This window comes from Rattus norvegicus, chromosome 4, assembly GCF_021556685.1.
Source record: "Rattus norvegicus strain SHRSP/BbbUtx chromosome 4, alternate assembly SHRSP_T2T, whole genome shotgun sequence".
In the NCBI taxonomy this organism is placed as follows: Eukaryota; Metazoa; Chordata; class Mammalia; order Rodentia; family Muridae; genus Rattus; species Rattus norvegicus.
Window position 1 is genome coordinate 67,820,216 of NC_141537.1, and position 25,950 is coordinate 67,846,165.

Genomic DNA, 25,950 nt, shown 5'->3' on the forward strand with positions numbered 1-25,950 from the left:
TCCTCCTAGCTGCGTGCAGTAGCTCAGTCTGTTCCTGGCTTCCTTCGGATGAAGATATAAAACCAAGCCTGCCTGGATGCTGCCATGTTCCTGCCTTGATGATAATGGACTGAACCTCTGAACCTGTAAGCCAGCCCCAGTTAAATGTTGTCCTTTATAAGACTCGAATTGGTCATGGTGTCTGTTCACGGCAATAAAACCCTAAGACACCCTCCAAAAACTACTTTTGCACCCAATAATTTTTTTTTTAGGACAGGGAAGTGTATCTTGTTCACTGTTTTATTCAGTATTTCACATAGTCCCCGATGCTTGCAGGCACTTCTAAATCTTAGCTGATGTAAAACAACCAATGGCACCAGAGGGTTTGAAGCTTTGTCCAAGGTTGCACAGGAAGTTAGAGGCAGAGTCCGGGATGCTGAGCGATGCTAAGGGGACTGAGAACATCCCACTCTAGGGAAGAGGAGGGGAAAGAAGGGGAGCAGGGAGGGAGGAAAGAGATAGAAGTGGAGCAGAGCATTCTAAGCACCTAAGGAAGACCTGGAGCTGGGAAAGGAGAAAGCATGTCTTCTCCCCATCAACCCACTCTTACGCCACGCCCTGCCTTCCGCGCTCCTGGAGCTCAGGGGACACCTCAAAAATCACCTGTTGTGCCAAGTCTTTAAATGTCCCAAAATGGTCAGATCCTCAAGAAATAAATCTCCACTGGCTAGCCTGTCTTATCTAACAGAACTCCAACCTTCTTGATAGCTGCCAATCGCTTTTACCCTTCCACCCGTTCCTGTGTTGCTCCGTCTCCCTGTCTGTCTTCTGCTCCTTCCTGTCTTTCTTCTCCCCTTTCCGGTTTTGCTCTGTCTCCCGTTTTGTGTGAGGCTGGTATGACTTTGTATTGTGGATACACTCAAGGATACACTCAGGGGTTTTTCTCGGGTCAGACATGGTCCCTGGAGCAACATCAACCGACTCTCCACTCTGTAAGCCTACGCAGATGAGACTTCACTTATCTACCATGGTCTTTCCTCTACTAATAGAAGGTCTTTCCTTTACTAATAGAAGTCCTTGACAGCCAGCTACTCAACTCTGCCGGAAACTACATTTCTCCGCCCCCCTCTCAGCTAATATGACCATGTGACAAGCACTGGCCAATGAGATGTGAGCAGATGTGCTACACGCCGCGCCCAATTTTCTAAAAGATAAACTAAAACTGTTCAACTTCAACTTCCCTTCTACAATCCTACTGACTAAAAAGTGGCGACCAGTGAGAAATCCCTGTACTAAGAGATGGAAGCCACATGCTGAAGACAACAGGCGCTAACTCACTAGCACGAGTCTTGCAAAAAGGTGTTGGACCCTCTACCCGACCATGCTGTGTATCTGCTCGCCGGGATCCATGAAGGATCCAGAGGTACCATAGTTCTGTGACGGTCCACAGTAAACACTTTAGGCTCTTCTGGCCATTCCGTCTCTGTTTGCAACTACCCAGAGGGGAAAAACAGCAACAGAAAAACTGTTTACTCGTCTCCACGTCTACGTTCCAATAGACTGTTTCTAGACTGGTTTTAGTCCAGGTTTGGCGTCTAGACTATAGCCTACAGACCCATGATGAGGCTATCAAGGAGAAAAAAGCTTAAAGTATATTTTCCTAATCACTGAATTTACGGTAGGAGTCTCTGGAACAGTGGCACAACCTGTACCTGCATCTCCCAGGCATCTTTCCAGCTTCGATCCCAAGGCTACCCTGATGTAAAAGCCTTAACCAGTCCAGCTACCATCATGTCCTTAACCCGTCCTTGTTCACAGTGGAATCCCTGGGCAGCCTAGTGAAGGAGGCATGTGTACCCAAATTCTTCTTTTATTTGTTGAGACAGGGTCTCACCAAGTAGCCTTGGCTGGCCTAGAACTTGTTACGTAGACAAGGCTAGCCTCAAACTCAAATAGATCTGCCACCCAAGAGTGCTGAGATTAAAGGTGTGCACAGCATGCCTGTCTTGCACATAATTCTCTCGCCTGGTGTTTAAAGTGAGAACCAGGACCTACCTCGGGCAGGAAAAAAGGGTCGCTTTGGACCAGGAGGCAAGCTAGCTCCTCTTGGTTAAGCCCAGAGAGCTCATGATTCTTCAGGATCTGGAAGTTCTGTTCCGAGAGAACATCGTGAGAATATTTGCAGAGGTTCCTGGAAGGAAGGAGGACAACCATCAGTGTTTGTACTTCATAATGAAATGAAAAAACCAGAAGGCAGCCATATTCACATGACATGGATGTAGAAAGTGGGCCAGGAGAGAGGCATCTCTGAGTTCTAATCAGAGGGGGAGGAGGAAAGAGGATACAGAAGGGGGAATTGTTGGGGAGAAGAAAGGGATTACCAAGAGGGCGCAGGGGAGCAGGGAAGGGCACAGGGAGAAGGGTACAAATAAGCAGGGCGTGGAGATGTGAGAAACCATGCTGAAGTCCGTTATTTCATATGCCAGCCTAAAACACTGAACTGCAAGATTCGACTTCAGTGCTAGGGCACCTGCTTGGCGTGTGTGAAGTAGATTAAAAAGAAAACAGTTCATTAAACTTTGACTCAGCACAGACCAATGCTGTCTCCTTTGGTAATTAACATAGGCTAATCTATCCTACACAAAGAATACAGTTTTAAAAGGTACACTGTGCCAGTCAGATGACACACTGGGTAAAGGTAAAAGTTTGCCAACAAACTCGATGACCTCAGTTTGATTGCACATACGCAAATAGATACTTTAAACAAACAACAAAAACAGGGTGTGTATATATATATATATACACACACACACACACATATCTCAACCAGCCTAGAACTTGCCATGAAAACCAGGCTGGTTTCAAACTCATGGTGATCTACATGCCTCTGCCTCTGAGTTAAAAAAAAGAAAGTAAAGGTATAATAAATTAAAAAAAAAGTAGGGTATGTGGCACATACTATTAAATCCAGGGTTTGAGAGGCATAGATGGGAGGATCTTTGTAATTTTGAAGCCATCTCTGTCTACATAGACAGCTCCAGGACACCCAGGGTCACAAAGAGAGACCCTATCTCAAAAACAAAAAACAAAGCAAAACAAAAAACCAAACCAAACAAACAAACAAAAAAACCCCAAATAAATAATAATAAAGATATATTTACCAAACAGCTCAATCAGGAGGGGTACATTTTTATTCTATTTTTTATTTATTCTTTTATAGTTATTGGGGTGTTTTTGTTTTTTGTTTTGTTGTTGTTGTTGTTGTTGTTGTTATTGTTTTGAGACAGGGTTTTTCTGTGTAGCCTCGGCTGTCCTAGAACTCACTCTGTAGACCAGGCTGGTCTCAAACTCAGAGATCCGCCTACCTCTGTCTCCTGAGTGCTTGGACTAAAGGCATGTGCCGCCACCGCCAGGCATTCGTTACAAATGATATACACAGTATCTGACCTAACTGTTATAGACCTCATTTGCACATAGCTATGAAAGAAGAAAAACACTGGCAACGGAGTGTGAAGCATCTGTTCAGAAACCACTGCCTGCTGAGAAAGGCACTAAGAGGCCTGGAGATGGCTGGAGATGGCCGAATGGTCTGAGCCCTCCATGCCCTTCCAGAGGACCCAAGTTTGAATCCCAGCGCCCACATCAGGCAGCTCACTTCACTACTACTTTTCAGTTGTTTTGTCACTGGTGAGCAGAAATGCAAAACTGATTTTATTAACACTGGTGGATTTTCACAAACAAACATCCAAGTGGAAATCATTCTCTAGTCTTTAGAACTCATTTCTATGAGCTAGAGAGACTGCTCAGTCAGAAAGGCAGTTCTGGAGGCTCGGTAACATTCCTGGAAGTGACTATGTGTGCATGTGTGTGCGCAGACACCATGACCAAGGCAACTCTTATAAAGACAACATTTAACTGGGGCTGGCTTATAGGTTCAGGGGATCAATCCATCATCATCAAGGTAGGAACATGGCAGTGTCCAGGCAGGCATGATGCAGGAGGAGCTGGGGAGTCCTACATCTTCATCTGAAGGCTGCTAGTGAAAGACTGACTTCTAGATAGCTAGGATGAAGGTCTTAAGCAAGCCCAAACCCACAGTGACACACCTACCCCAACAAGGCCACACCTTCTAATCCTGTCACTCCCTGGGCCGAGCATACACAAACCACCACGTTCCACTCCCTGGCGCCCATAGTCATTCCTCCAGAGCTGTCCACCTTATTTTTCAAGAGTGGTACATCTCAGAGTCTGAGACCAGACTGGTCTACAGAATGAGTTCCAAGACAACCGAGGTCAGCCTTGTGAGAACCTGAGTCCAATCCCCAGAACTTACAAAAAATGAATAAAGAGCTAATCTGTGGCTTGCCTGTACTCCCAGCACTGGAGAAGTACACAGAGGCAGGTCCCTGGAGCTCACCAGCCAGCAAACTCAGTCACTTGGTGAGTTCTAAGTCAGTAACAAAACCTGCCTCAAAAAATAAGGGAGACAGCTCCAGATGAATGACGCCCTACATGAATGCGTGTGTGGTGAGTTGCACACATACATGTGCGTGCACACGCACACAGTCACTTCCAGGAATGTTGAGCCTTCAGAATGTAACAAAACCTTTAAGCAACTCCAGACCACGGCCCTGTCGGCCACTAGCTGAGTCCTTGAATCCAGTCAGGCATTCTTGTTTTGCTTCAAGGAAAGGTGGCAGTTGGTGATGACCTCCATCCTCAACATTTTCCCACACTGGCCCTTCCTTACTTTCCCCACCGCTAACCTTGGCTTCCAGTGTTTCTGGTGCTCCGCGATAAGGCTGACCTCGGCTTTGCTAACTTTTGGCTTTGCCTCTGTGGTTTCAGATAACTGCTCCCACCTGCCTGTACCACTGAGAACCCACAACAGCTGGGCAAAAACTAAACTTATCACGTACTGCCCGAGTCCACGGAAGAGGATCTGAAGAGACTGTTACAGCAGAAAAGGCTTCAGAAGGTAATCCCTTCTGGTCTCAGCCCCAAAAGTAGAAACTTCCCCTGCACCCCCACACGCTGTTACAGCTCTGCCAGATGTGTAGGAAGATTTCCTTACCGTGCCCCTTGAGGCATCTCACTCTACTGTTCCCAAAGTCATTGCCATTAAGGTTCTTGTTACAGGTCTGGAAATGACCCAACTGAAGCACCTGTCCAGGGCCAGCAAGGTGGCTCAGTGGGTAAAGCCACCTGCTCAAATATTCCCACAAACAGGCAGGTTCCGACTCCTTACTGAGAAAGTGACAACAGTCAGTCAAAAAGAGTAAGAATCCTTTTGGGGGGGTTGGGGATTTAGCTCAGTGGTAGAGCGCTTGCCTAGGAAGCGCAAGGCCCTGGGTTCGGTCCCCAGCTCCGGAAAAAAAGAACCAAAAAAAAAAAAAAAAATCCTTTTGGGTCTAGCCCAGACAACCTGACTACAGAGCTAAACCAATGCGGCTCCCTCTACCTGGAAGTCCACTGGAGGCATGGATATCTAAAAGAAGAGCCAGCTTGAGCTGGCTGTTGTCCTTGATGCTGTCTTTCTGATGGCTCCGGTTTTACTTTTCATTTCTCATCTCCATCTTGAGGCAAACTACTACTTCCCTGATCTCTGGTCTTCACCTCAAACCCAGCTTCTGTCTGGTGCGTCTACGTCTAGTCTGGATGTGGTTGGTGTCCATCCCTAGCAGGCCCTGCTATTTCCCTACAGGCTCCAGGCGCTCCCTCAGCCTCATCTTACGGGATTTTCTTTTAGCCCTCATTTTCAGCACACTTGTCAGCCACAAAGACGGGGCGGTTTGCACTTGCTGTCTGAAGGGAAACAGAAACCAACATCCATCATGTGTTTCCTGACCGGGATTAGCAATTACGATAACCCTGATGTGGGCAACTAAGGCCCAATAAATGAAAGCTAAATGGTGACGCAGACAGGAGGAAGACCAGATCATTTAACACAGACCTCAAAAACAAGAGGGGGAGGGAGGCCTCTAATCTTCAAAACTGAAAACATGTAGATCAGGAACTTACAAAGGAGAAAGGTAGGGCTGTTGGAAGCCCTTGTTCCTCATGGCTAACTGGAAAACTGGGTGCAGAATAAAAGCAGGGGGGGGGGTCAAAAGGATAAAGAGTAGGAAGGCAAACACTTATTGTGATGTTTGTTGGGAGGAGAGTGCAGCAGCTCCCCGGTCTAACTAGAGGCTGAAGCTTCCATCCTTCCGCACTTTCCTCTCACTATTCTCTCTGCCCTAGCTGAAGCCCAGAACTGGTGTCAAAGTCTCCCAAGGGCCTCTTCCACGAGTCTGAGCTAGAGCCTCTCAAAGTGTTCCTCTGCCCAGAATCCACAGGGAAGTAATCAGAAGTGCAGGGTCGGGATCCCACCCGAGACCTACCAGCAGACTCCAGTTTGTACCACGCAAAACAATCATCTAGACCCAGAGGGTTTGTTAGACTACTGAGGCTGGCCCCAAGGCACTTCTCAGATAGTTTTGTCTGAAGGTAGGGTGTGGGAAGGGTCAGACACGGAAAGTAGTCCTGGTTCTCTCCCCAACAGGGGACAATGGCTCCTGCAGAGAGGGTTGATTAGGACCTCAAGTGCCCCCAGCTCCCAAACTGACTGAAAAGAGGCCCCCCATACAACCCAGCAGGAACTGCCCAGGACAATGCAAACGTATGCAGAGTGCCTGTGGCGCAGATAAACAGCAAGTAAACAGCTCCAGTCATAGGAAAAGGAAGCAAAGATGGTCACAGAAGAGGCAGGAGCATCTCTCAGACCCCAAGCCTAACAAGTCACCTTTTCTCCTTTGCTGTAACCCGGGCAGTCCACGCTCTCCCCTAGGCTGGGGAGTGGCTCTTACTGCAGGAGGAGTGCAAAAATTACCACACCTGGTGTGAGACCCCAAGCGAGTCTAACGTATTCTCTGGGGCCGAGACTTGAAGGCTGGGCTCTTCACTTTCAATCCTGGATGAGGCTCCTGAACTGGGTGCCCTCCCAGCTGCCACCGGCCTGTAAATTCGGGCAGCTGCTCCGCAGATCAGAGTAAACAAAAAAAACCAAGATTCTCCATCTTCGATGGAAACTACATCGAACTACTTCCCTTCTCCCCCTAACTCTCGTGTTCCCCCATAACCTACGGGCAGGGTTGATAAATACAGAGAGATAGCTGATTTGCACAGAAACAGGATATTGCACCGTAATACAAACTAGGTGGAAAAGGGACCAAGACATGAGAAAGAGAGCATCTAGACATTGGACTAGAGAATAAAATGTCCGCAATCAAAAACAACCCCGGGGCTGGGGATTTAGCTCAGTGGTAGAGCGCTTACCTAGGAAGCGCAAGGCCCTGGGTTCGGTCCCCAGCTCCGAAAAAAAGAACCAAAAAAACAAAAAACAAAAAAAAAAAAAACAACAAAAAAAACAACCCCAAAGAAGTATTGTTTTAAAAACACAGGACTCTGGTTTTCTTTGTACTTACAATGTTCAAGGTTACACAGCCAGGTCATGAGACGGTAGGGATGGATCACTGAATTTGGACCACTCAATAGGGTGGAGCCCAAAAAGAACGGATCAGCACATCCAAGGATATGCAGAGAGGCAAAGAAAAGGGGTTTAAAAGCTTTGCTCACAGCTTCATTACCCATAACAAAGGGAACTCAGCCCATGTCACCTCATGGCCTAGAGTTTCAGGCAGAAGCAGAACTACAGGATGTGACATCAGAGTGCCGAAGCCACTGAAGGTGAGGGTGGAGGGAGGTGAGAGACAGGCTGAGACAAACTGGTACCAACTGGATCTTCTAGGGACTTGGAAAAATCCCCTCCCTGATGCCAGGTCCAACCTGGAAATGTAGCCCAGTGGTTACACGCTTGCCTAAATGTGTGAGGTCCAGGTTCAATACCCACTTCAAAAAATCAAACAGAACCCTCAAACAAAATCTCCATGCCTGAATCTTTTAGCCTAACTAAATCTTCAAAAGTCGGGGGCTGGAAAGGCAGCTCAGCAAGGACCCCAATCTGGTTCCTAGTATCCACACTGAGCAGGTCAAAACTACCTGTAACTCCTGTTCAGGGGCGTGCAATTCCTTCCTCTGGTCTCGTGGGCACTTGCATGCATGTAGTGCGATATACCAACAGACAGACAGACAGACAGACAGACAGACAGACAGACACGCGCACACACACACACACACACACACACACACACACAAAGGGAGTAAAGAGCAGGAGGAAGCAGGGTTATTGCTGAAAGTATTCTCCACTGGAGAGTGTCTCAGTCAAGCTGCTTCCACCCACACTTCCCAACATCAGTGTCTTTGAAAGTCTGGATGAATGTTAAAATAGAAAAGTTAGAATAAGGTAACCACTCGAGGACTCCATTTTACTGAGGTACAGAAAGTATGCCCCTCCGTAAATATTTGCTGACAGCTGGCTTGAATGCCAAAAGTTTCCTAAAATGTGTCATTTAAAAATAAAAGGCAGCCTGGTGGTGGTTGCAGTGGCTATGGATCTCTGTGAGTTCAAGGCCAGCTTGGTCTAATTCCTGAGTTCTAGGATAGCCAGGGTCCAGGGCTGTTACACAGAGCTCTGTCTCAAAAAAGAAACAAAAAAATACAAAAACAAACAAGCCAAAAAAAAAAATGTAATCATTGTTCATAGTACTTATGTGGAGTCTCCTAGTTTCATTTTTGTAGAATGTTACCAAACTGAATGTCAAGTTTGACTGAAGTAAACTAAAAAACATGAAGCAAATCTGAAAGTGAAGGATTCTAAAATGATTCTTCCGGGTTGCAAGCTGCCTGGTCACCAGATTGCAGAAAATAGCAAGTAGGCCTCTAAGGCCATGGCTCAGGGACATTGGTCTACTGAGACTCCTTCCCAGGAGGACCTGCTCTGCTCCCGGATAAATACAGCCAAACTAAGTGTCACTTGCTCAACTCTGAAAACACAGTGCCTGAAAGGAGCAGGCCCCCGAGGCCACGCCCCTCATGATGATGCTTCCAGAGGAAAGGTTCAGAAGAGCTAAGTCTTACAGGCAGGAAGGAGGTCAGAGGTGGCCAGAAGACAGGGTAGGAAAGCATCAGTATGAGGCAATTATTCAGCAGATTTTTTTGGATAGAGGCCATGAATGTTTACACAGAGACATGAATGTGTTTATTGATGAAAAACAAAAAAACAAAAAACAACAAAACAAAACCAGGCTTAGCTATTAAAAAATAAATTAATAAAGACCATTGCAAACAAAAAACAAATACCAAGAGCTGGTCATAGAGGCTCAGGTCTCTAATCCCAGCACTGAGTAGGGGAAGTCAAGCTTTGATCTCTTGAGTTCAAGGCCAGCCAATGTTACGGAGAACACCACTATCTCTCAGAAAAACCAAAAACAAACAAACAAACAAACAAACAAACGAATGAATACTATGCTAAACTGACCAGAAAAGAGTGCTAATAAAATGCATCAAGTCCAGCAATCTTCAAAAACAAAACAAAACAAAACAAAACCAGTGATTCAGAGTGATACAGAAGGTCATCCTCAACCACAACAAGAGTGGGGGCCAGCCTAGGCTACAGGAGTCTCCATTCATAAACAAATAAGTTAATTAATTGAACAAGTAAATAATTAAGTAAATGAATCAAAAAGCCAGTGGGGTACAAGATTACATTCCTTTCATCTGCATAAATTTCAAAGAGCTTAAGAGACCACAGACAAAGACGCAAAGCAAAGACTATTCATGTCAAACAGGAGTGTAAATTACCCAACACTCGGCCTCACAGTATAGAACTTGCTATGCAGACCTGGATGGCCTCACACTCAGAACTTTGCTGGTATTAAAGGCATGCGCCATCAAGCCCGGCTCCACAAACACTCTTTAGAATTTCACATTGTCCACTATGGTTCCTGTAGGGAAGATCCGCACCAAGAAACATAATCAAAATAACAAAAGATCACGGTTTCATGACAAAATTTTTTTTTAAAGTCTCAATTTTAATAAGGAGCAAATGAGCTGTGTGCACAAAAGAAAGCTATGTGCCTGAATACATCAGAATGGTCCCCCTCTGTGGGGTCTACAGCCAACAATGAAGGTTCATGTGCAATGCCCATACATTGAACAGCACCAAGTCAAGCTAAGAATCTGTTGTGCTCTTCCCTGCTGCTGTCCCAAACATTCGCCTGTAACGACCAGGACAGTCAACTACGAATTTAGAATTCTCAAACTGCTTGGCCTCAGAGTGGAAGATAGTGACCCCGGTTCCCAGCTCCAGTCCACCGGTTTCTTCTCTCCTTAGGCTCTCTCTACACCTACAGAACCGACAACCCGAGGTCATGGATGCATTGGACTGAATAAACCATTACCTTCCACCTGTGGAAGGACCCAGGATGCATATATAGATTCTAAAAATATGAATGTCTATGGGCCCAAGATCGCCAAGCATAGATAGTGAAAGCTTGGGGAAGGGGGTGGAACAGGCTTGAGCTGGGCAGCATTCTTTGGTACTGTGTAGTCTTTTAGAAGTGGATATGGGGTCATCTGGAGACTGTCCCATCTGGGGAATGCATCCCACATGCAGTCACCAAACCCAGACAATATTGCGGATGCCAAGAAGTGCATGCCGACAGAAGCCTGATATGGCTGCCTCCTGAGAGGCTCTGCCAGAGCCTGACCAATACAGAAGCGGATGCTCACAGCCAACCATTGGACTGAGAATGGGGTCCCCAGTGGAGGGGTTAGAGAAAGGACAGAAGTAACTGAAGGGGCTTGTAACCCCTTATGGAAAAACAATAACCAGAGCCCCAGAGCTCCCAGGGACTAAACCACCACCCAAAGAGTACACATGGAGGGACCCATGGCTCCAGCCACATATGTAACAGAGGATGGATGACCTTGTCAGGCATCAGTGGGAGGAAAGGCCTTTGGTCCTGTCAAGGCTTGATGCCCCAGTGTAGGGGAGGTGGGAGGGAGTGGGCGAGTGGGTGGGAGAGCACCCTCACAGAAGCAGGGGGAGGGGGATTGGATAGCAAGTTTCTGGAGGGGAAACTGGAAAAGGGGATAACATTTAAAATGTAAATTTAAAAAAATCCAATTAAATAAAAAAGTGGATATAGGTACCACTTGGCAAAGACCAGAACCAAGACCCATAATACTAGAGCTCAAGGCAAAAGGAGAATAAAAAATAGAGCGAGTGAAGCACCATGCTGTGAGAACAAGGGCAAATGAATGAAGAGCCATCCTTTGGGGACCCTCAGAGGCTGATCTCATGATGCCTCAAAGCCGAAATCCACTGTAAGTTCCTTCTGTAAAAGGCACAGCGTTTGCGTGTAGCCAAGGCACGCCCTTCGACCTATCACCCTGAGATTACTCAGAATACCTAATACAATGGAAAGGCTATGTAAATATTTGTCCCGCTGGATTGCTTAGAGAACAATGATTCAGTACAGACCCAAGCCTCGCCCCCCCAACACCTGAAAATTTTCCATCAGCAGTTAGTCAAATCCAGTGATGTGGAACAACAAATACCCTAACCTTGATATCACCCTTGGGTCTGTAGATCTGAAAACAGGCAAAAGAATGGGGCCTAAGGACCTCTCGAGGCTCTTCGAGATAAGCAAAAATAAAAAAAAGTAGAAAGTCACTCTAGATCCCTTTTTTCCCCTTTATCTTTTTTCCCCGTTTTCAAGGCAGGGTATACCCTGTATAGCCCTGGCTGTTCTGGAACTCACGCTATAGACAAGGCTGGCTGCTCCAAACTCAGGTCCACCTGCCTCTGCCTCCCAAGAGCTGGCATTAAAGACAGGCGCCACCGCCGCCACCACCTAGCTCTCGATCCCACATTTCTCATTTGTGCACACTGGTGTGCGTGATGAGTATGGAGCACACGCATGCCAAAGCGCATGTGTAGAAACCAGAGGACAATTCTGTGGATTTAGTTTGTTTTCTTTCTCCCTCTTTCTGTGGATCCTGGCAATTGAACTCAGGGCACCAGGTTTGCAAAACGAGCACTTTTTAACCCGTGAGCCATCTCACAGGTCCCACACCTACCCTAAGTTTCAGCACCGAATACCATAAAAACAGGAAATAGCCCAGAGAAGACACCCACATTGACAGAAACAATAGTAACCTTAAGGCAGTCTGCTCCAACCAGTCTAGCAGAAATCATGCCTGCAAGGGGAATTGAGTTAAGGAAAGACTTCACTTCACAGGGCTTCTTCTAGGTAAAGGAGAAGCTAAAGTCCTGCAAATAGGGTTGCCTTGCCACCTCTACAAGCTATGGTGGCCTTCAGTGAAAACTTAAAGGCCCCATGCCTGTCTCATCTGATTAAGATGAGATTTTCGTTTTAGGCTTATTTATTTTTATCTACAAGTGGTTTGTCTACAGGTATGCATTTGAACCCCATGAATTCCCAGTGTCCATGGAGGCCAGAAGAGCGTGTCAGATCCCACAAGACGGGAGTTACAGGTGGTTTTGAGCTGCCATGTGGGCGCTGGAAACAGAACACGAGCAGAGAGAGCTTTTAACTGCTGAGTCATCTCTCCAGCCCCAAGACAACACTGAAGGCTTGGTGTGATGACTATGACTGCAAGCCTAGACGCAAGAAGCTGAAGCAGAGGGATTTTTCTTGAGTTTGAAACAAGCTTGCCCTACCTACCAAGGCTCCGTCCCACAAAAACCAAAAGAAAAAAGGAGGACCCAGCTCACATAACTGTGCTGGCCTCCCCTGTGCTCTATGTAATCCCCTACACACATCGTACACCCATACACACAGACGCAACAACAACAACACTAATGGTAAGATGTCTTTTAAAAGGGGAGGACTCGTGCTTCTTTATTCTCCGGAGCTATGGTGGAGACTCGCTTGTCATTTCTCCCATGCTTATGGTATAATTAGTGTCTGTATTACTCCTCGGACTTGAATTTCAGGTTTGGAAATATCATGTCAGCAATGTAAACACTCCCAACTTGAGTGGCCAAACAAGAATACACTGCCTACCCAGGAAAGTCCTGTTGCCAACTAAAATGTATAGCCAGAAGCATTGCAAAAGGAGGGACAGGAACACCAGGAACTCCGAGGCAGGAGAAGCTCAATCTATAAATAAAAGTATACTACAGGGAAAGTATTTATAAACAAAACACAAATTACACTACAACGTCGTGGATATTAGTTTGGTTAACTGATCCCGTTAGCCAGTGAGTTGAGAGAAGGTTATTAATGCATGGCAAATTTTGTTAGACAAAACTCTTTTAAGGGTTGCTAAAGGGAAAAAAATGTTTTTTAAAAAATGTTTTCCTAGACTCCGAAGGAAGTATAGGGCTGGGGAGATGGTCCAGTGGTTGAGAGCACTGAATGCTTTCCCAGAGGACCCAGGTTCACTTCCCCGAACTGCACAGTGGCTCACAGCTGTTTGTGGATACAGTTCTAGGGTGTCTGACACTTTCTTCCACCCTTCAAGGATACCAGGCATGAGAAATGGTGCACGTGCAGGCAAAGCACCCATACACATCAAAAACAAACACACCCTGACCACGTATAGTGAGTGGTACATGCCTTTATCCCTCCTACCACCCTGTGGAGACAGACGCAGGCAGATCTGTCAGTTTTGAGGCCAGCCCAGGCTACAGCAAGTTACAGACCATTGAAAGCTACCCAGTGAGACAATAAATAAATAAATAAATAAATAAATAAATAAATAAATTCACTGGAGTATCTATCTAAACTTAAACTGACAAAATAATCTATCATATATGTTCTTTCAAAATACAGAAGTGTGTGGTTCCAAAGCAGTTAAAATAGTTGTTTCAAGCCAGACAAAAATAATCACAATAACAAAGTTCATAAAGCTAAAAGCTCTATACGTGTTGTGTGCAACAAACTTAAATGACATATCTAAAAGACATATCAGATGATTTTTGTCTATATGTTTTATCCTGAGAATACAAGTTTGCTTACTAAGGCAATCAAGAGAATTTGAATACTAAATTAACTGATAATAAAATAGTTGCTGAGGTGGGGAGATGCTGAGACTGTAGTCGCACTGGTAGAGTGCTTCCTAGTGTGCATGAGGCCCTGGGTTCCCATGGCATCACCCCATAAACCTGCTATGGTTGGCTGTGCCAAGCATGTAATCCCAGCACTTAGGTAGAGGTAGAAGATCAAACACTCAAGGTCATTCCTGGTCTAATGAGAGTTCTAAACCAGCCTGGACTACAGCAAGACCCTATCTCAAGGGGAAAGAGGGGAAGGGGGAGAGAGAACTTTTAAAAAGTGATCACTGTACAATGAGAATATTAATATAGTCCTTACCTGTTATTAGAGATACTGAATACTTAGGAAGTAAATAATCACCAGGATTATTCAACATGAAACACTGGAGTTGGGGGAAAGAGATGGAGAATATGCGAGACAGGGCAGGCCCCATTTTGAAAAGTGTGGAACCAAAATGATGGGCACATGGAGACTCGGCAGTCTCTCCTGTCCCCTTTTTAATATGCTGAGAACTGTAGAAAAACACTCAGACTTTTTCACAACAAAAAGCCAACACTTCCTGAAGAAACTCTCAGGACAGGCAATAACAGAAGAGTCCCAAAGCAGGCTAATCACCCAGCCGGTGCTCTGTACAGTGCTAGAATGTTCCTTCCTTTTCAGCCTCAAACCACTTCCCTTGCTTCCTTCTCGGGTAATTTCTTCAGTTGCAAGCAACTTAGATGGCAGTTTCTAAACACAACTTCCTGTAACTCAGAAAGGCTTTCAAAACTGTTACATCATAACAGAAAATACTTAGATAAAGGAACCCAGGAAAGCATTCCTTCAAATATTTAATGCTAAATGAGTTCTTGTTACAAACAATTAGCGATTAAAAAAATACTAATTAGTCCATCCATTTTTTTTTTTTTGGTTCTTTTTTTCGGAGCTGGGGACTGAACCCAGGGCCTTGCGCTTCCTAGGCAAGCGCTCTACCACTGAGCTAAATCCCCAACCCCTAGCCCATCCATTTAAAACACTCCTCTTCTGTATGTTTTGATACATACATCCTGGAGGTATAAACTGGATGTGACTGGCTAAGTTGGCTTTTGCTAGTAAGTAAGTGGATGATTAATAAATGATGGGGAGATGGCTCAGCAGTTAAGAGCACTGACTGCTCTTCCAGAGGTCCTGAGTTCAATTCCCAGCAACCACATGGTGGCTCAACCATCTGTAGTGAGATCTGCCCTCTTTGGTGTGTCTGAAGAGAGCAATAGTGTACTTACATACAAAAATAAATAAATCTTTGAAAAAAATGTTGATGGGAGCTGAAGGTTTGCAACAATACCAACCAACCAGAGATACCAGGGACTAAACCACCATCCAAAGACAGACCCATGGCTCCAGCTGCATATGTAGCAGAGGATGGCCTTGTTGGGCACCAATGGGAAGAGAAGCCCTTGGTCCTGCCAAGGCTGGACCCCGACAGTGTAGAGGAATGTCAGGGTAGGCAGAAAGGGTCGGTGATGGGGGAGGGGGAACACCCTCATAGAAGGGGGAGGGGATGGGGGGGCTTATGGACAGGAAACTGGAAAGGGGGATAACATTTGAAATGTAAATAAAAAATACCCAATTTAGAAAAAAAGGAAAAAGATATTTGATGATCCAAAACAGGGCAACATTCACAGTTTTTAAGACTCAACAAAGTGTGGAAAATACTCTCCGCAGAAAGAAACCTAGGCCTGGCAGCACAGACTCATAATCTCAGCCACTTCAGACTGTGCGGACAGGAGAAACCAAGCTGAAGGCTAACTGCACAAATTCAAGGCCAGCCTGGGCAAACTGGTGAAACTCCGGCTCAAAAACATTTTTAAAGGCCCCAGGGGTGGGGTGCTTGACCAATATGCAGCTCTTAATACCAATCTTGAGTATTCCACCACCAACCACAACTACAAAAGCTTGGAAATACGATAGCCTAGAAGAACCGATCATTCATTACTTCTGCGACACTCAGAAGCGAGACCTGGAAGACGAAAGGGCAGACAGGATTAGAAATTATATAAATTGGCCTGAAGTCGGGGATAAGATCGGAGAGCCTGCTCCCCTCGAGGAAGTTTGGCCTATGTGAGCAGGGAGCTGGGACCTTGGATGAGACCCGGATTCATAGCAGGCCTGCACAGGTTGTATGTGTTTGGAAGTCATCTCGGTAGGTATGACAGGTGAACCCAAGCCAGTGATCCCTGTCTTGAAGAAATGTGGAAGACGGCAAAACAAAAAGCTTCATTCAAACCTTGGAAACTCCTAGTATTTGAGAAGCAAAAAAACAAAACAAAACAACCAAGAAGGAACAGAAGCAGCTGCCTGAGAAGTTAACCCACATTGTTTCGTGCAATTTGAGAGAGCGAGTCGCAAGAAAGAGTCGGTCACTGTGTGGGCCACGCAGAGTAGGAAGAAGGCTGAGAGACCACTACTACACCTTTGGTTATCTATCTGGCCAGGTGGCTCAGCCGGTCGCTGGATGACAGACAAGGACTGAAGGATCACAGCGACCCCGGGATTGGTGCACCGGAGACACAGGAGACTGGGAAGCACCGCTAAGATTCTGGGGTGATCGCAACACTCGGGAGACCAGGGTAGCAAGGAGGAAAGGTGTGCCTGCAACTTCTACAAATTCTGGTTGGCCCAAAAGTACTTTACTTAGTATTCTGGCGGGCGACGGAAAGGGTAGAGAGGCAGCCTTGTCAGCCACTCCAATAGCTCTTTGGCTACCAGTTTCTCAACCTGGGGCCGAACCTTATAGAAGTCGCATGTGACCATCCGGAAACACAGGTATTTGCATTACGTTTCACAACAGCAGCAAAATAAGAGTTATGGGGTAGTAACGAAAATAAGTCTATGGTTGGGGTCACAAACTTGAGGAACTGTATTAAAGGGTCGCAGCATTAGGAAGGTTGAGAACGACTGGCCTAGAGGTTAAGAGAGAAAGAGGGAGAAGGGGTTTATAGCGATATCCACCCGGCTCCGGCCTCGCCCAGGAAGCAGCCCGGAGGTGCTCGGCCAGGCAGGTAGAGAACCTTCCCCATCCCCAGTGCACTCACCGCTGAGACTGTGCATAGTGGCACCGGCCGAGCAGATTAAGCTTGCAGAGGTGCAGGCTGTCGCAGGGTCTCTGGCAGTACTTCCGACGGCAGACGCGGGCTCGAGTAGTAGCCACTACAGACCGAGTGATCCCGGCCTGGCCTCCAGTCTCCAATAGCACGAAGCGATCGGGCCCCGCCGTCTCCAGCAGCTCGTAGAGCTGCGCCTCGGGGAGCCTGATCTCACCCAGCAGTTCCTCCAGGGTCATACGGCCCCCGTGGGCGCACAGGATCTTGGTGATGAAACAGCATACCCCGGGATCTGCCATGGCGCGCTATGGCTGCCGCCGCTCGGGCCGCTGCGCGGGACTCGGCTTTACGGAGAATCGAAACTTACACGCGGCCCCAGGGGCGGACGCGGGCGGTGCCGCTCCTAGCGCAGAGCGGTTTCGCTTTCCAACTCCGGCGGTGGCGTCGCGAGGCCCGACCTCACCGGCCAGGTCCCGGGGTCAGATTTAAAGTTAGCCGCGTGGGAGAGCGAATGGGAAGCAAGCAACCTTTCGCCGGCAGGTCCGCCGTGCCGCGGCACCCTCGGTTCCAGGCTAGACGTGAGGTCCCCGGAGCTCCGGACTGCGAGGCTGCTACAGGGAAGAGAGGAAGTAAAGATGTTCGTGAGGCTCGGGTGGAGTTCTGATAAGCCTGAGGCCAGTGACGCGTCCTGGGGGACCCATTGGAGGCGTCCTCAAATCCGCCCCACCCAGCCCCGGAAAGAGCTGACCTGGTGAGCGCTTCCTGTAAGCCGGACGCTCCGCGGAGTGTTTTCAGTGCTCGCAGCCACCTCAGGACTTGGATGTTATCGGAACTCCGCACTTGAGGAAATAACTTGAAGGAACAGGTGGAGCTCCGATGGCCGAGGTTCTCGAAAGTTTGCTCCCCGGCCTGACCGCGCGGCACCAGATTTAGGATTACGCACTTTCTACACACTGTCAGAGCCCTCTTAGAGTGCGGTGATTGTTACTCTCCCTGGTTTCGTAGCCTTCTCCAGAGCTATTTGAAGACCCATTCTTTGAGCCTTTCTGGCTTTCTTAATTAAAATCTCAAATTTTGGTGCCCCAAACCAACTGCTTAGAATATCTTCAGATTTCCTCCTTCCCCACTTGGCATGAGGATGATTTTTAAGGTAAACCCTTATACCTTATTGATACCCTAGAGACAGAAAGAAATATATTAGATTTTCCTCTGAGGAAAGCAAAAGATGACGAAATTAAAGAGCCATCCGTGTCCCCCAGGGAGCTTCCGGAAGATTCAGCTGCTCCAGACCATTAGCATAAAAAGGCTCCCTGTGTCCTTCCATTCTCTCTAGTGAAACACAGAAAAAAACTTGTCTGCTCTTTGGCCCCTTCCCCTTGTTAAATTGAGGTTTTAAAATTTTTCTTTACGACAATTGTATTTTGTTTGTCTCATCTCTATTCTCAGCTAATTTGCAGGCCCCTAAACACTAGACCCAAATTAGAAAAAGAAAAGGGCTTTCCTTTCAGCACTCCGAAATGAAGTGAATGGGAAATACACCTTTCTTTAAAATCTGCAGACGCGGTGCAGGAATAAAAGTGTGTCCTGTGGTTGGGGATTTAGCTCAGTGGTAGAGCGCTTGCCTAGGAATCGCAAGGCCCTGGGTTCGGTCCCCAGCTCCGAAAAAAAAAAAAAAAACCAAAAAAAAAAAAAAAAGTGTGTGCTGTGAGGTTTGAACTCTACAAGAGGGAGGCAGGAGTGACCCCTACCCATTCACACAAACACACAGTCACAAACACACACTGGAATAATATTAAAAACTTGGCGTGGTGATGGCTTGGCAGTAATATCCTGAGACCAAGGCAAGGGGATTACTGGCCAGGAAGATAGTTCAGCAGGTAAAGGCACCAGGTGCTAAAACCTAGGACATTAATTTGACCCCCAGAATCTCCCCACATGCTGGGAAAGTTTACTCCTGTAAGTTGCCTTCCCACCTCCACAACACTCTCAAACTCACTCTCTCTCTCTCTCTCCCTCTCTCTGTCTCTCTCTGAATAAATGTAATTTACGTTTTAAAAACACATTAATAAGAAAGTTTTTCGGGGTTGGGGATTTAGCTCAGTGGTAGAGCGCAAGGCCCTGGGTTCGGTCCCCAGCTCCGAAAAAAAAAGAGAGGAAAAAAAAAAAAGAAATAAAGTTTTTCAAATTCTTCAAAAACCTGGATGAGAGTCACCCAGGTGTGGTAACGCATGCACAGTGGTTCACTCTGACTCACTGGAACTTTGGTATGAAAGTTCTTTGGTATGAAAAGCAGCCAAGCCTGGGTCCTCATCAGGCTGCTTGTCGACTCTTGCTTCTTGCTTCTGGAGTTGTCTTTTAATCCACTCGGCCTTATTTTCAGTCTGGCAGGTTTCCAGAGACCCATTCTTATCTAATCAAGTAAGATCAATGTGTTTATTGACTATCTTCAGTGTGGTCCTTACAGCGGTGACTCTGAAGACACAGTAATCAAAGAAACAATCCCGAATCGGCTTTATAAACAGCAGTATCCCATTAGGGGATCAGAGGAAGTCCCTTTAAGAATCTAGAATCAGTCAACTCTCTCCTCCTCTGGATGGATGAGGGACCAGGTAAAGGGATATTAGAAATATTAACTATGAATCTTTTCTATCAGATACTATAAACTTCTGTTTAGGAAAAGGAATTAAAGCATTTTGATTACCCCCACCTTGTAAGAAACGTTTTTTTAGGACAAAGGCCCTGCTGCATTCTAGGAAATGGAGAGACTGAAGTGAACAACTTCTTCCTCCTTCTCTTCATTTTCTTTACTGGTTTTTCCTTTAAGACTAGACAATCAAATAAGATTAGAGGTAAGACTCTAGCTAGCGTAGGGAGTGAGGGGGACAGGGCACAAAAATAAAAGAGCCCCAGGACAGCCAAGACTACATAGATTCTGTCTCAAAAAAAAAAAAAAGTGGGGGGGGTGTTGGGGGAGGGGAAGAGGGGAAGAGGCAGAGGCGGAAGAGGAGGAACCAAGTGTGCCTCCTGCCTCGGTGTTCGCTCTCCTGAAGACACCACTCTGCAGTGGACAGACCAGTCAGAGCACTGTTCTCTGTCCTTTGAGATCCCTGAACATACTCCTAACAGGAACACGCTTAAGGAATGTGGGATAAGGAGTCTTACTGGTTTGGCCCTTTGCTCTCAAACGTGACCAGTCTCTATGGTGATTGCCTCAATCATAGGTGCTAGAGAGATAGCCCAGCAGTTAAGAGCATTTGCTGCTCCTGCAGAGGATCTTGGTTGGTTCCCAGCGCCCTTAAGGTGGCTCAAACCATGCCATCATGATCTGGCCTCCACAAACAATACAGTGAGCAAACACACATAAGATAAAAATAAAACTTAAATAGGAAGTCGCTGTCTAGTTCACAAGATCCGTAAGAGAACTGTGCAAATATAGTGTCTCCTCATTTTTCTAATCACCGTTGTCCAAATTTCTTTATTTTTCTTGGGCATAAAACAACTTGGAAACCTCGGGTGGCTTTAGTACCCTTTGATTTTTCAGATACCCTAGTACCACCACCACCACCACCACCACCACCACACACACACACACACACACACACACACACACACACACACACACTCACATTAAGTCACCTAGAACCAAGAAAGCCCTAGCACACTCACGGAGCCAGTATCAAGGCAATCAGAGACTTTTCTCCATTGATATTAAAGAGATGAGGAACAAAGAGTCCTGGCTGGGGAGATGGCTCAGCAGTTAAGAGTGCTCCTTGCTGGGGCTGGGGATTTAGCTCAGTGGTAGAGCCCTTACCTAGGAAGCGCAAGGCCCTGGGTTCGGTCCCCAGCTCCGGAAAAAAAGAAAAGAAAAAAAAAAAAAAAAAAAGAGTGCTCCTTGTCCTTGCAGACGGCAAGAGTTCGATTCCCAGCTCTCATGTAGCACACATTCAAACAGAAACATACATACATACATACATAAGTAAAATAGATCTTTTTTTTAAAAAGACTTCTTCGTAGAGAATAAAGAGTCTGGTTGGATGAGCATGCTTAAGAACAGAGAACATTTCTCAGTGCCTTCAAAGCTCTGAAAACAGTGTGTAGGCTGGGGATAACTCTCACTGGTAGATAACATCTCGATTTTTCAGGAGTCCTGAGTTCTATCCCTAGCGTCCTGAGTTCTATCCCTAGCGTCTCCACTACAGAAAAGAAAGAAAAGAAGGAAAGACATATAATTAAGAGAACACTAAATTGTGGAAAGGAAGGACAGAGGAAACATTTAAAGTTTTTTTTTTTTTTTCCGGAGCTGGGGACCGAACCCAGGGCCTTGCGCTTGCTAGGCAAGCGCTCTACGCAGAGCTAAATCCCCAACCCCTAAAGTTTTTTTTTGTTTGTTTTGTTTTGTTGTCGTTGTTTTGTTTTAATAGAGTCTTACTATGTAGCCTTGGCTGGCCTGAAACCCCTCATGTAAACCAGGCTGGCTTCAAAGTCAGAGGTCAACTTGTTTCTGTTTTTGAAATCATAATATGTACTATTACAGTTGAATTTTGTGGGAGGGAGCTAACAACAGTTAAAGGGACAGAATGCCCAAGGAAATCAGGCCTTTTTGGCATATTCATTTCTCCTGCACTGCCATCCGAAAATCTCCTTCATCCCCCACCCCAGGTTATACTTCTTCGAAGAATTTATTTTATTTTAAGAATTATTTATCGCTGCTTACATGTATGCCTGCAGGCCAGAAGAGGGCACCAGATCTCATTACAGATGGTTGTGAGCCACCATGTGGTTGCTGGGATTTGAACTCTGGAGTTCTTGAAGAGCAGCCAATGCTCTTAACCTCTGAGCCATCTCTCCAGCCCCACCTCGAACAATTTAAACAGAAACAGGAATCTGGCCGCTTAGGCAGGTGGGAGATTTACACAGCAAAGATGATGACAGAATCATTTCTTAAGTACATTATTGATGTTCTTTTCTGAATACTTGTTACCCAGGGTCATCTCCTGACCCGAAATCTTATGTTTTTTCCTGATAAGATTATGAGGAATGGCAGGCTAGGACTTAATGATGACTGGTGGCCTTATGTTATCTGTCTTAGGCAACAAATTAAAGGGATGTCTTCCGGGATGGACCTAAAGGCTGGAGTTTGGTCAGGGCTCTCTTTTTTGTTATGGAAATGGAGCCTAAAGAATGGTAAGTAGGGCTGGAGAGATGGCTCAGTGGTTAAGGGCAGTGACTGCTCTTCCAGAGGTCCTGAGTTCAATTCCCAGCAACCACATGGTGGCTCACAACCATCTGTCATGGAATGTAATGCCCCCTTCTGGTATGTCTGAAGACAGCTATGGTGTGTTCATATATGTAAAATAAATAAATAAAAATTTAAAAATAGTAAGTAAATCCTGGGAAGCACACATTTACATTTTAGCATGTTAAATTTTGCTAACTCTAATAGGGCTGGCTACAATATATTTATCCTTGGGGTATTTTGGAGGCAGCAGTCCCTTAACTACTAAATTCTATTTTGTGTGATTTAATGTCTCCAAAGCAAATCTATTACTAAATCTTTTAAAATATCAATTCTGTGACTTTGAGTTTCTTTTACATTAGCAGGAGGATGATTCAAGTCAGCCTGGGCTACATAGAAAATTCTGGGATAGCGTGAGGTATAAGTTGAGGAGAGGGAGAAGAAAAGAATAAGAGGAGATGGGGGAAGAAGGAAAGGGGGAGGGGGAAGGAGGGAGGAAGGGGAGGGAGGGAGGAGGGGAAGAGGGAAGAGGAGAGGGAAGGGGAGGGGGAGGAGTTGGACCCTGGGTAGAATGTCAGAGAAGATCAAAAGGAGACCCAGGCTGAGCCTGAGGGAGTGTTGTCATACTTTCATGAAGACTAAATCAGGAGACATGTGATGCTAGAGAGCGGAAGCCCTGGTTTGGGTGTGTCCTAGTTTGCTTCCTGTGATAAACACCATGACTAGAAATAATTTAGAGAGGAAAGGGTTTATTTTATCTTATATCTTATGGTCCATCATGAGGGAATCAGAGCGGGAATTGAAACAGGTCATGGAAGGATGCTGCCTACTGGCTTACTCTCCATTCTTTACTCAACATGCTCTATTCTTACAATCTAGGACTACAGTGGCTGGGCCTTCCCACATCAAAAAAAAAAAAAACCCAAAAAACAAAAACCATAAAACCCACAGCCCCCAACTTGCCCACAGGCCAGTCTGGTGGAGATACTCTTTTTTTTCCATTTGAAGTTCCCTCTTCCCAGATGAACCTATTTATATCAAGTTGACCAAAAATTATTCAGCACAGAGGAGGCCCATGTGCCATCACCTCACTGATCGAAGCCAGTAGAGAAATGCAGCATGTTAGCAGATACTGGGCAGATCTAGGAGAAGCTAAAGCTGCCAGCCATCAGCTCACAAAGTCCTGGGAGCTGAGAGGCAAGCTCTGGTAATGCATACTGTGTCAGCTATATCCAGTCCTTAGCCCCTCAGGAATCTCTTTCCTCATGATATCTCTCCAGTACTATTTAACACCCTGTGGGGTGTGTGTGTGTGTGTGTGTGTGTGTGTGTGGTGTGTGTGTGTGTCTGTATGTCTGTGTGTATGTGTGTGTGTGGTGTGTGTGTGTGTCTGTGTGTGTGGTGTGTGTGTCTGTGTGTGTGGTGTGTGTGGTGTGTGTCTGTGTGTGTGTCCCTGTGTGTGTGTGTCTATGTGTGTGTCTCTCTGTGTGTCTATGTGTGTGTCTCTCTGTGTGTGGTGTGTGTGTGTCTCTCTGTGTGTATCTTTGTGTGTGTGTGTGTGTGTATGTGTCTGTGTCTCTATGTGTGTGTGTCTGTGTGTGTCTGTGTGTGTGTGTCTGTGTGTGTGTCTGTGTGTCTCTCTGTGTGTGTCTGTGTGTATGTCTGTGTGTGTCTGTGTGTGTGTCTGTGTGTGTGTCTGTGTGTGTCTGTGTGTATGTCTGTGTGTGTGTCTGTGTGTGTATCTCTGTGTGTGTGTCTGTGTGTATGTCTGTGTGTCTGTGTGTGTGTCTGTGTGTGTGTCTGTGTGTGTATGTCTGTGTGTCTGTGTGTGTGTCTGTGTGTATGTGTCTGTGTGTGTATGTCTGTGTCAGTAGGTGTGTGTCTGTGTGTGTGTGTCTCTGTGTGTGTGTCTCTGTGTGTCAGTGTCTATGTGTCAGTGTGTGTGTCTGTGTCTGTGTCTCTGTGTGTGTGTGTGTGTCTCTGTGTGTGTGTCTGTGTGAGAGCGTGTGTGTACAAACACTCATGTAAGTACCTGTAGAGACCAAGAAAGAAGGTTGGATTCCCTGGAGCTGGGATTCCTGGAGGTTTTGAGCCAACCAACATGGGCACTGGTAACTGAACAAGGTTCCTTAGCAAGAGCAGCCAACAGTTAAACTGCTAAGCCATCTCTCCAGTACCACCTATTACAATGCCCCAGACAGACCCTCAGCTTCCTCCTCAGTAGATCTCAGACATTTTCCAGGCTGAGGAGCCTACGCATACAAGGTTGTCTATTATCTTATCTCTCTGTATCATGGTCTGGTCAGACAAAGGAGAACTGAGGAACACCCGTGCCAGTCACAGGGTTCCACTCATATTTCTCCTTCTCCAGTACGTACAGCATCCGTACCACGTTTGCCAGATAGGGATGAGTATTATGTCAGCTGGCCTCTGACTGCCATGAGCCCCAGCACCTGGCAGCAACCATTATTTGTAGTTCAAAGGGCTCTCTGTTGGATCCATCTCTGGAACCACAATGTCTAACTCCCCTGTTTTATTGCCTCCCTGGGAGACACAGAATGACACGTGGTTCCTGCCCCTTATCCCTCTGGGATAAGGCTTGTTGTGTAATCATATACATACTTTCACATTCCTCGAAGGAATGTCCTCTTCGTTAACTTTAATGACTCCGTGACAATCTGAGATGACTTGACTCCAGGAGGCGAAGGTGCGGCTAATGTCTCGGCACCGTAGTAAAACGTAGTCTCGGCGACCTTCAGGAACAACCCTTAAAGCTATGGGGAAGAGCTCTAAAAACATGAGTTTGAAAATATATAATTTCTTGACTATGCAAAAAATAAGGATGCAATGTGAATTATGAGGGGCTTCACAGATCTAAAGGAAAAAAAGGCAGTTGCATTAAGGAGACAGCTTGTCATAAAGATACAGAGGCAGGCAGATTCCTGAGTTCAAGGTCAGCCTGGGACACAGCAAGGTTAGCCCCAGGCACGGTAGAAATAGTTATTTAGTTTAGCATCTCTGTGTAATGAAGGCAGGCAGATCTCTGGATTATTTTGCAATGTTAAAAGAAACCTTGTGCTTGCTGTTTTCTAAGAATCAAAGGGCAGGGGTCACAGGATGCTGATTTATAGGATAGTCAAAGGGAACCTGGAATAAATAACTGAACTAATATGTAAATTAAAAATTAGGGTTTTGGTCTACTTGAGGTGAGTTAGCAGAAAGCAATAGCAGTTCTTATAATTTTTCTCTAACAAGAGCTATCTGGAGACCTCTGGAAAGCAAAAAACAAAAACAAACAAACAAAACAGAAACAAAAACTCTAGGAATTTTTTTCTAACAGGATTTCTGACTTGGTTGGAAGATCCAATAGTATTTTTTTTTTTTAATAGCAGCTTTTCTGACTTTGGTCAGAAAACCCATGAGCTTTCCAGATAGCTTTTAGAATTTTTACTAGCAGAGAGCTAGCTGTCTTAACCGAGCAGTCTGGAAAGCCATCTCAGCAGAACCTAGGCGGGCAACTGGGACCCAGGATTTGACGTAGAGCCGGTTGCTTTCGCAACTCCCAGACATGCCTTCTCTCAGAACCCCTCTCCAAGCCAAGGCTGACCCTGATGTTTTATTTTTGTTATTGTTTTAAAACATTACCTCCCTGCTTAGACCATGCTGGCCAGGAACTCACGATCCTC

The 25,950-nt window shown here is 46.0% G+C and overlaps 1 protein-coding gene across 7 annotated transcripts in view; it reads right to left on the bottom strand.

Moving 5' to 3' along the window:
• Zc3hav1 (zinc finger CCCH-type containing, antiviral 1) overlaps positions 1–17,749 on the bottom strand; it is a 68,439-nt gene extending 50,690 nt beyond the window's left edge. For 3 of the 7 annotated variants that reach the window (NR_174122.1, NM_001398725.1, NM_173045.3), the window contains 2 exon segments: positions 2,035–2,170; positions 17,021–17,666. Coding sequence is in view for 3 of the 7 variants with exons in the window: in NM_001398725.1 (NP_001385654.1) it covers positions 2,035–2,170; positions 17,021–17,328 (444 nt within the window). In the remaining 4 variants the exon portion in view is untranslated. 7 annotated transcript variants of the gene reach the window in all.
• Between the last annotated feature and the right edge of the window lie 8,201 nt (positions 17,750–25,950).